This window comes from Sipha flava, unplaced genomic scaffold, assembly GCF_003268045.1.
Source record: "Sipha flava isolate LNK unplaced genomic scaffold, YSA_version1 48_pilon_pilon, whole genome shotgun sequence".
In the NCBI taxonomy this organism is placed as follows: Eukaryota; Metazoa; Arthropoda; class Insecta; order Hemiptera; family Aphididae; genus Sipha; species Sipha flava.
In genome coordinates, this window is record NW_020273306.1 from 1943747 (window position 1) to 1955520 (window position 11774).

General features: G+C 31.0%; 2 protein-coding genes across 2 annotated transcripts; both read right to left on the reverse strand.

The window, feature by feature from the left end:
* Positions 1–715: 715 nt before the first annotated feature.
* On the reverse strand, positions 716–3666 carry LOC112690014. The gene is made up of 3 exons (XM_025563904.1): positions 3659–3666; positions 3251–3462; positions 716–3150 (listed from the first exon to the last, which is right to left on the reverse strand). The coding sequence occupies exons 1-3, from the start codon at positions 3664–3666 to the stop codon at positions 716–718; spliced, it is 2655 nt and encodes an 884-aa protein (XP_025419689.1).
* Positions 3667–6523: 2857 nt separating this feature from the next.
* Positions 6524–9368, reverse strand: LOC112690079 (52 kDa repressor of the inhibitor of the protein kinase-like). Its single transcript, XM_025563998.1, has one exon. It carries the CDS (start codon positions 8945–8947, stop codon positions 6524–6526), a length of 2424 nt encoding a protein of 807 aa, XP_025419783.1. The 5' UTR covers positions 8948–9368.
* Between the last annotated feature and the right edge of the window lie 2406 nt (positions 9369–11774).

The following is an 11774-nucleotide window of genomic DNA, read 5'->3' on the forward strand; positions in this document are numbered from 1 at the left end:
AAAATGTCATGTCAATAACTTTAATAGATTCGGCTCTGCGTTGATTATGAATCAGGGGGACACTTTCGTTTACTATATTTATAGTGAATCGAAAACTACATAAATATGTGTGCGTTTAAAATTGTTTTCAGTTTAAAAATTCACTAATAAATAATAATGTACAAAAACCACTGCAGCAATGTCAAACAAGACGATAAATATTCTTATGGCAAAACAACTTTGAAACACTTATTTATTTATTTTTATTTTTAAAGTTTTAAAACAAAACGGTGTGCCGAAGTTCCGGAAAATTGCTGAAAATCGATAATAAAAGATATCAGCAATAATAAACCACACCTTTGTAATGTCGGTATAGTTGCAGGGAAATGTATATTAAAAATTATAATACAATATACAGTAGACACCGTTTATTATAATAAACCAGATTATTGTATGTACAGATTTCTATCGGATATTATGATGTATTTTGTATAATGACTACGGATGTTATAATGATTATTCTTGGTTATCTTGGAAAAACAATTTTTACAACAACTATCTTTTTTTTTTTTTTTTTTTTTATTATAAAGAACAAGGCCTCGACAACATAGGTCATTGGCCGCGAATGATGATTACACATTAATTAATACATTATAAGTAAATAATTATAAATATATAGTAGGTAACAAAACAATATGAATTAGAAGCGAAAGAACAAAAATACAGAGAATAAAAGTTAAATGGTTTTGTATAAATTGGTGTCTCTTATAAAACTTAGTGTACTGTTGATATTTTGAGGTTCATTGTTGGGACATACGGCAATGCTACTTGGAATGTTGTGTTTAATTCTTTCTTCATTAAATTGGCGGCATTCTAAAAGTAGATGTTTGTTGGAGATATTGGATCCGCAGGTGATGCATGGTTCTGAGTCTGTTTTGTCCATGAGGTGTTTGTGGGTATGCCAGGAGTGTCCAATCCTTAAGCGGGTTAGAATTACTTCTTGTTGTCTAGTTATGTTTGATGGGTTAATCCATCTATCGGTGGTGGGTTTAATCTCTCTTAATTTGTTGTCCGTCAGAAAATGCCATTCCTTACGCCATAAGTTTGATATGATATTTTTGGCTTCTCTTTTAAGATCATTTTTAGAAAGCAAGTTCAATATTTCGATGGTTTGATCACTGGTTGCTTGTTTTGCCATCATGTCTGCTCTTTCGTTACCTTCAATTCCGGTGTGGCTAGGAATCCATGTTAGTGTTATAAGTTTATTAGTATTGTTGAGAAGATTAATAATATTATTGGTAATTTCGTTATTTTTTTGGGGGTTTTGGATACTTAAAAGTGTACTCAGAGAGTCAGTTAGTATGTTAAAGGTGTTGTTAGGCATTTCCTTGATTATATGGATTACTTTTTGGATCGTTAAGGCTTCTGCGGTGAAAATGCTGTTTAGGGTAGGTAATCTAAATTTGTATTCTGAACCATTGATTATTATTGCGAATGCAATATTGTTTTCAGTTTTGGATGCGTCAGTAAAAACTAATACCTGATCTCTGTTTTGTGTTTTTTCTTTAAAAAGATTTCTAAATAACTGGGGGGCGGTGTTTCCTTTGTTGTTTACAGCAAAGCTAAAATCAATTTCAAAATTATTTGGTCTCCAAGGTGGTTTAGTCAGAATTTCGGATTTTATTATATGTTTTGGGTTTATATTATGGGCATTAAAAAAGTTTTCAATCCGTCTGCCAATTGGTTTGTTTATGTTGGTCTGTAGATAATATGCATTATTGTATCTTTTGTTGAATAAGGAATTATATGTCGGGTTGTTTAGATATGAGGCTATTTTGAATGCGTATTGTAATTCGAGTAATTTGCGTCTTTTTTCTAGGGATATCTCCCCAGTAATGCATAGAAGACTTTTGATCGGGCTGCTTTTAAATGCACCTGTTATTAGGCGTAGATTGTTGTTTTGAATTGTTTCGAGTTTTTCTAGACTTGTTGATTTTGCACTGCCGTATATGATAGCACCGTATTCTATTTTAGATCTATTTAGTGTTTTGTAAACATTGTGAAGAATTTTACTTTGAGCACCCCATTTGTTATTCGCTAGTATTTTTATTATGTTGGTGGTTTTGGAAGTGTTTGTTTTTAAGACTGAAAAGTGCTTGTTCCAGTTCAGTTTGTTATCGAAGGTCATTCCAAGGATTTTGATGTTATTGACTAAGGGAATAACTACATTGTTGAGTTTTATTTCTGGTTTAAGTGCTTTTTTTGTTTTCTTAGAAAAAACTATGCATTTGGATTTAGTTGATGAAAATCTGAAACCATTTTTTTTGCTCCAATCATTTATGATATTTACACTAAGCTGGATGTTTTCTAAAATGGATTTATTATTTTTGCCTTTGCAGTGTAAATTTATGTCATCGGCAAAAATGTTGATATGTGTGAGCAGTTTTATTATTTTGGTGACTTCGTTGATTGCAATTAAGAAAAGTGTAACACTAATGGGGGAGCCTTGTACCACTCCATTGACTAGAGTGAATTTTTCAGAGAACGTGTTGTTAACTTTTACAATGAATGATCTATCTGATAAGAAATGTTGTAGATAAGCATGAATGTTGCCGTGGATCCCCCAGTTGTATAAAGTTGTGAGCACCTTGTACCGCCATACGGTATCATAAGCTTTGCATATGTCCAGACATATAAGTATCATACTTTGTTTTGTAGCGAATGTGTCGCGAATTTCAGTTTCAATGTTGGTTAGACAATCGTAGGTACTTCTTTGTTTCCGGAAACCAAATTGTTTTTCATCAAGTAGGTTTTTTTTTTCCAGGTACCAACTGAGTCTGTTATTTATTATTCTTTCTAATAATTTACTTAATGCACATAGGAGCGATATAGGCCGATAACCTTCAGTGGTATGTTGATTATTTGACGATTTTAGGATGGGGATTATTGTTGCTTTTTTCCATTGTTTAGGGAATTTGTTGGTCAGATAGAGCTTGTTGAATATTTTTAATATTAAGTTAATTCCTTGGGTAGGTAAGTGTCGTATAAAGTCTATAGGAATATTGTCAGGACCACAACTCTTGCTTTTGGATTTATTGAGGCTTAACATTATTTCGCTAATAGTAATTTCATCATTTAATGCTCTTAGGTCTTCATCTATGAGTGAGAACGCTTGCGGTGTTTTAAATATATTGTAATCCTCATTATCTTTTTTTGTGTACTAGGAAAAGTGGGTCTAGTGATGAGTTATTGCTATTTTCTTCAAACTTACGACCAAGTTCATTTGCTATGTCTATAGATGCCGTTAAGTTTAGGGTATTAGTTTGTAAAAATTTGATGTTTTTGTGTACTGGTATATTTTTCATTGCTTTAATTTTTCCCCAAACTTCGGATGGGGGAGTAGAGGTTGTTAATGTTTTAGTAAAGTGCTGCCAAGCTAGTTTTTTGCTATCAATAATGGTTCGTTTGGCTATAGCTCTGAGTCTTTTAAAATCAATTAAGTTGAATATATTTTTGGTTTTTTTGGTATTTGTTATAGGCTTTTTTTTTTGTTCCTAATAGATATATCACAAGCTTTGTTCCACCAGGTGACCGAGGGTTTTTTTCCTTTGTATCGTGTAATTCCTATTGATTTGGAGGCTGAGGTTAAAATAATATTTTCGAGGGTTGCAAAAGTTACTTCGGCATCTTCATTTTCTGGTATAAACAATTTATCTAATTCATAGTTGGTTAATTGTGTATACAATTCCCAATTTGGGTTTTTTAGATTCCATTTAAGGGGGAGTTCGTAGAGTTCCACGTTATTACGATACTTAATGTTAATAATGATGGGCCAGTGGTCACTACTATATGTTGCTGGTATTACTTTCCATTCGGAATTGCAACCTATTGAGGTAGACGATAGAGTTAGGTCGATTGAAGATGTATTGCCTGAAGCTGTTGTAAAGTGTGTGTCATTTCCATCATTTAATAACATAATATTAGGGTTATCCAGAATTGTTTAAATGATACGACCTCTGTCGTCAGTGTGTTGAGAACCCCACAGACTGTTATGGCTATTAAAGTCACCAAGTAAAAAAAAAGGTGTTGGAAGTTGATTTATTATATCTTGAATATCATTTAGGTTGAAATTAGTGAGGTTAGGTAAATAGATGTTACATATTGTTAAGTTTTCTTTGGCTTTTAATCTGATTGCAATTACTTCCAGATGGGATATTATTGGTATTTCTTGTGCTGGGTACGAAGTGTCCGTAAAAATGGCAACTCCTCCACTGGCCCTGCTGCAGCTAATTCTATTTTTGGTGAAAACTTGGAAACCTTTAATGTTGGGCAATGACTTGTGTGTAAAGTTGGTTTCTTGTAAGCAAATAATATTGGGGTCTTGTGTGTTGATTAAAATTTTGATTTCGTTGAGTCTATTGAAGAAACCATTTACATTCCATTGGAGGAAATTAATATTTGAGTTGTTTGTTGAAATTGTATTAATTGTATTTTTACTATTCATTTTTTGGTTTTGTTTTTTTTTTTTTTTTTTTTAACTAATGCGGTAGGAAAGTGGTTTGTTTTATTTTTATGTGTCTGAATTTAACTGTTTGTCTAGATATATTTTGAATAATTCGTTATGCAGACGCGTAAAACGTATTTTACTACTATTTGATTGAAGTTTAGGTCTGACTTTTTCAATTATATCTATCATAGCTTTTATAGAAATGTTATACTGTTCGAGTATAAGTTCTGGATCTGGGTCACATTGTATTTTTTCGATTATATCTCTGAACTGTATGTAATTGATTGGTAATTCCTTATTATTGTCAACAAAACTTATAATTGGTAATAAATGTGTATCAATGTTTTCTATGAAATTTTCAGTCGCGGGAGTTAATTTTGTTTTTTTTTAGGGTTGGTTTTATGTGTTTTGATTTGGTTTGGTGATGGAGTCACCTTGTTTAGTATTGTTGAAGCCAACAATGTGGGCGATTGTGTTGAAGCTGATCTTTTGGTATTTGGAGGTGGTTCTGTTTCAATTGGTTGGTCTTTATTGTCGGTTTGAGAGTGGTCCATTGGTTCGTAAAAATCAAATTTCCGAATCTGGATGTACAGGTGTTTTAGGTTCGTCTAATTTTAACTGCGTTTGGGTATTTGACACAGGGCTAATATTAATTGTCTCAGTGGGTTTAAGTTCATCTGCTTTGGGACAATTGTTTGAAGTATGTCCGATTTTTTTGCAAAGAAAACAGGTTAATTCGTCATTAGAAAGAAATATCCGATAGTTTGCGTTTTCGAAATTGATCAGTATGGAGCTAGGCATTTTGTTTTCGTCATCAGGTGATATATACATTTGACGTCTAAAACTGAGTATGTGTGTAAGACCTTCAATGTGAAGACCTGCGCGTAAAAATGATATAGGACTGGTGGGTGTTATGTTGTTTTCTTTAAGTGCTTCTATTATTGTTTCATGTGGTATATTGGGGTATACATTTGCAAGGATAATTCTTTTGTCCGGATTGTATAGCTTTCTTAATTTAATATTTTGACCTTGCACTACTATATTTTCGTTGTCTTGAATTAATTTATTAGTTAGGTCTTTTGTCGATAAGAAGATACACATTCGTTTTTTTGATATTTTGGACACGAAAATAATGTTTTCTGGTTTGATTATTTTTCCTATTTCAATAATATAATCTTTTAATTGTATTTCTTCGTTTTCTATGTCAAATATAATAGCCTGATCTTTTATTGGAAACGGATTTGGATTTAGTGTTTCTGCGAAGGTTTTATTTTTGGTTACAATATTTTGATGTGTTAAATTGTTTTCCATGTTTTTTGGGGTGTCAGGAACGAGATTTTCAGTTAATTGTTTTGGTGAAGAAGGTGGCATGTTTGATTTAGATGTTTGGTGTTTGGTCTGGTTTAGTGTAGACATTTTATGTTGGGTTGAATTGGAGTTAAATCACCGCACTACGGCGGTAATTTAATTGGTTTGTTCTATTATTTAGTAAGATATAGGTATATGTGTATATTAAATTACATATTACCTGTGATAAGTGTCGATCTTGATATTATATAACGTGCTAACGACAGCTATAAAGCGATAACGGACACAAAGGTAACACACGTGCTGCTTGTACGATAGCGGGACACGAACTGAACAACTATCTTTATTATCTTTATTATCTTTATTAATTAAATTGATACGAATGATATAAATTCAAAAAATTATTTTTAAAAACTATAAAATAAAAAAATATGATTTGATTTTTATACAAACTAAAACAACGGATTTTTTACTATAATTTATAATTAATTCAAAATACATGTATACTTTTAATCGATTACCATATACCAGGGGCGTATTTAGATATAATTTTGGGGGGGGGGCTGTGGTATTTTCTCCAACTGAAATTCCCTAATTTAGCCTATTAAAAATAAGAGTTAGAAAATTAGTACACAATTTTAATTTTTTGTCATGATTTTTAATGTTTTCAAAAAATTAATAATGAAATAATATATAATAATAATAATAATACAATATTAATATAACAAATTAAATCAAATTTAAATTTCTTTCTTTGCCACTGTTAGCAAATTTATCTAATAAAATGTTATCTGGTATGTCAATGTCTCTGTGAATAGCTAAAAGGGCAAGTCCCACTAGTCTGGATTCTGAAGTTGTATTTCTTGAATACGTTTTGAGTCTTCTCAACGTTGAAAAGCTGCGCTCAGCTGTAGCGGTGGATACTGGTATTATAGCTAGAATTTTTAGTAATTCATACATGTTTGGATACATTAAATTATCACAGACACTCAAAGCCTCTATAGCAGTTTTGGGCCTTAAGTTGTCTTCAATATTCTTCCACTTAGCTTGCCAAATTTCGTACTCTGCTTCTATAACGTCGTTTAGCCCCGGTAAATCATTTTCATAAAATTCAACAGCTTTTTTTAAATAAGAAAATGGTTTTTCAACAACAATACTTGGTAAGACATATTGTAATGAAGTTATAGTTTCATTGTGAAGTATAAATCTTTCATTTAATGCCATCATCAAATCGTCCAAGTACAGTATAAAAATAGATTTTTTGTAATATTCTTCAATGTTGTTAGATAGTACATTGCTTCTATTTCTTTGACTGCTACAAATACGAGGCATTTTTGGTTCAATATTTAACTTTTCAGCAACATCTTTGGCTTCTTTATAAATATTGTTAAATTTTAAATCAACGTTTTCTCTTATGGATTGAAACACAGAAATTACACCGGAAACTTGATTAAGAGCATTAAATAAATCAATATTTTTGCTTTGTAAATATTTCGATAAATTATAAGTATAACTTAATAGTTTACTGGACACACAAATAGATATTAAAAAATTAAAGTTACAAATACAATGTAAAAGGCTATTAGCTCTTTTTGAAGAATCGGTCCCAGAACATTCACTTTGCACTTCTTCTAATGCAGCTACAACGGGCTCTACAAATTCTTTAAAAAGCATAACTGCTTCATGGCGTAACACCCAGCGAGTTTCACATAAAGATTTCAATTTTGTAGATTGTGAATTTGGTTTAATTTCTTTTATTTTATTTTTGAGGACTGTAGTTCGTTTTACCGAACTGTTAAAAAAAGAACAGCATTCACTTATTATACCAAAAGCATTTCGAATATCTTGAGATTTTGTAGCATCCGATAAACAAAGATTTAGTGAGTGTGATACACAATGTGTGTATAATGCTTTTGGGTACATATCTTTAATAATTGCTTGAACACCTCTAAAACGACCACGCATTGCTGCAGCCCCGTCGTAACCCTGACCTCGCATTTTATTCAAATCAAAACCAATTTTTTTTAATGTTTCTTTAATCGTGTTAGCCAAACCTTCACCAGATATATCATATACCGGAACGAATGTAAGAAAATCTTCTCGAATTGAAAAAACCTGCTCGTCAACATAACGAATACATAATGAGAACTGTTCAATTTGAGAAATATCAGTCGTTTCGTCTGCAAGTATTGTATAAAAATTAGTTTTTAAAACTCTTTCAAGAATTTTTGACTGAATTAAATCACCAAACAAATTTATTATTTCGTTTTGTATAAGTGGACTTGTATACATAGATTTACAACCACTAGTTTCCAAATGTTCTTTTAACACGTTGTCACCATTTTTCGAGCGATATCGAAGCAAACAACGAAAATTGCCATCGTTATTTTTTGGTTCTTCTAAAGAAATTCTACCAGAATCTTCGTGCCTCCGTAACGCTATTTGCTGTCTACCACATAATCGAATTGTTTGAATAATTGGCTTAAGTTTTGCGCGATTTTTTATAACTTCATCTTTTCGTTTACTATTTAATTGTACTAATATATTATCTTGTTTTTTTTCTAAAATTGCTTTTATGTTGTCAGCAGTAAGTAACGAATTTTTATGGTAATCATTTTTTTCGTGATTTTTAAAGTCTTCCAATGCGTCTTTTAACTTTGTCAAGGGTTTTAAAACAAGTTTACCTAACTTCTCATGTGATCCCTTACCAACCTGATTTAAATTTAAGAACAGTACACAGAATTTACAAAATAAACCCTCTCTTAATTTTGAATATGCTAACCATTTGAAAGTTTCAAGCCATTTAATTTGAAATTTACGTTTATATTTTCCACTATTGTCATATGGGAAATTAAACTTTAAATCGGGTGTCCATACGTTTTGCAAAATTGAAACTTTCTCTTCGTCACTTAAATTATTCTTGCATTCAACATAACCTCCTATATCAAGCATAGAATCTAAACATTTTAAACTAGGTTCAATTACCGGAGAAATAACTGGTGGACTTGGAGCTTTTTTTTCTGTTTCAAGTGTTGCCATAATGTTATTATCTTGTAAAACATTCGATGTAGATGGAACTGTATCATCGATGGATTCGGTGGACTGTTTAGATTTTTTATAAAAATGCAACAATGATTGTTGAGTTCTTTTCATTATGCTTAGGTGTATTATTATTATTTTATTTAACCAACAAATAAAAACACTCGTTACAATCCACTGTCTTAGTAGTTAGTAGGTACGTACTACGTGCGATACTAAACGTCGTATATATCAGACAACAAATATTTATCTATAATAGCGATTAAAATATAACAGCGTTATCGGCCGTCGTCGTCACAACTTCTCGGAAATATTTTTAGCTCATATAGGCTCGTAATACTCGTATAATTATTGTACGGTGATTGAAACGCGACAACGCGTGTATATCAGTAAATCAATTCTAGATAAAAGAAATCGAAATTACGATAATGCAGCAGTACCGCATGTCAAAATTAAGCATTATGTACCTTAGTGAACTTTTACGATTTTACATCTAGTAGGACATAATACGTAGACTTAATAAACAATTCCTGGATTTCGGGGGGGGCTGAAGCCCCCTCAGCCACCCCCATAAATACGCCCCTGCCATATACGTATGCATGTGCATGTTATATCTGATATGTATATGATTTTATGTATTCATAGGTTTTATATTTTTTTTCTTTATATATTTGTTTATAATGGCTATTACATATTGAGACCAAATTTTACTTATCTTTTGGACGTCATTTTCAATATGTTTCTACTGTTGTTTCACTTTTTAGACCATTCTTCGTAAGCCATACACCTCGTTGTGGCGGGTAGAAATGTCGCTTTAGCAAGTTTATTCTAAAACAAAAATTAAACTTTGATATAGATTTTAAAGACAGCTAAAGATTTAACTTAATAGTAAAATTATTATTTGCTTAACCTTTATAATATACATAGTTATTCTATATGATGACTGTATTATTACGTCTGCATCGACCTTAAAAATAATATTCGTATTCATCGTGTTTCCCTTTTTCACAGATAACTCATACGAACACTCGTACGCTGTAGGTGTGGTAATGGTACTTGAATGGTGTACGGATATGGCGTGTACCCACATAATGTAATTAAGTGTAGCGATAATGCAATATAAATACAAAACGACCAGCATGCATGTTTAATTGGATGTTATTAACGGGCTCACACATTAACCAATTAGAATTTTGCAAACGAATTTCGTGTACAAGAAGCAATATAAAACATTAATGGTCCATTGTTATGTTGTAATTTTATTTTATTATTTTTTTTTTTTTTTACCGTCGAGATCTACAACAAGTGGTTATCAACTATTAGTTGCCTCGAACGGATTTTTGAAAATCCAAAAAAGGTCTGGTGTGCTACGCAGTACCAAGTAAAATATAAATGTGTACATTATTATATTTATTTGCTACGATGGATTTCGTTTTACTACTCGTGAAACATATGAATTATATATGTGTTATGTACGCGAATAAACGCAACTCATGTGAGGAGTCTGTTCTGTAAGAAAAAAATTTCGAAAACCGAATTCCTGTACAAAAATTATAACGAATGCGATTGTTTAAAGTCATAATATATTAAAAACACCCTACGGCATGTAAAAATAAAATTTTATATATTTTTTAATAATTTTCAGCCCTACATACTTGGTATTATGAATAAATATACAATAAATATACAAATATACAAATATACAAATATACAAATAATCACGTGCAAAATAATGTTTATTCACAATAGCGTTTTATACGGTTCGATATCGGATGAAATGAGTTCCATGTCTCCGGCATCCTCCCATGATTCTAATGATTTTTTTGATTTTTGAAAATTCGTCATATTATAACGATTCAAGCACCCCCAAATTAACACTATTTTACATTTAACCTAAGTAAAACACATATAGATAAGAAAATTCTTTATTTTTTTTGAAATTTAAAAAAATCAAAAAAATCATTAGGATCATGATAAGTGTTATGTCACATGAACGTTGACTGAGTCATGAAAGAGCCATCTTTTGCCCGGTTTTTTTTATTCTAACGCTCAAAATGGAGATGCCAGCATGTCTCCAGCACTCCAATTTAAAACGTTTGTAACTTTTTAAATCTTTTGATACGAATTACGATTTTTGCGGTACAAACAGATACAATCAGAGTTCAAACGATCGCCCAGGTTTTTTTTACGAAAGCTCAAAGTGGGGATGCCGGTGACATAGACCTTACAAAATGACCGTCGTGAATTTCGAATGTTTTACTATGATAATTTTAGTTGTTCAACTTACATTGGAATACGTAAATCTAAATCGCTGTGAGTTATAATTGAACATTTCTTTTTAACAATATATGATTTGGTGTCATGTAATAATATGTATAAACATAATGCAAAATAGTTTTTTATAGAAATTAAATCAAGTTTTAAAATGATCAGCTTGACAGCAAAAAAACCGTTCGATAAATATATATAATAATAATAGAAATGTTAGTTCTATACGAAAAAAGTAAATCATAGTAAAAGACTAAAAAAGTTTTCAACCATTGTTTCAAATGTTATGTTATTGAATCTAACTGCAACAAAAGTTCAAGAACATATCACCTAACCGTCATTAATCATAAAAAATAAACCAATATCAAAAATTATTATTTCTAAATTGTTAATGGCTTGTATGTGATAAAGTAGAAAGTATTATGTATGTTAAAATAAAACATTTTAAGTATACATGTATAAACTACCTAAAATTTGTTTTAAAATATATATTGCATGTATGGAGTTTTGAGCGTGTTTAGTTAGTTTTTAGTTTCTATGTAACTAAAAAATTAATTAGTCCTGAGTCATTCCGCTATAACAGTTTTACAGGTGGTTATATTTTAAAATTGGTTTTAAACTTCCCGTAAGATCGATTTGGTGTAACACTGGTTGAAGGTAAATGGATTTATGA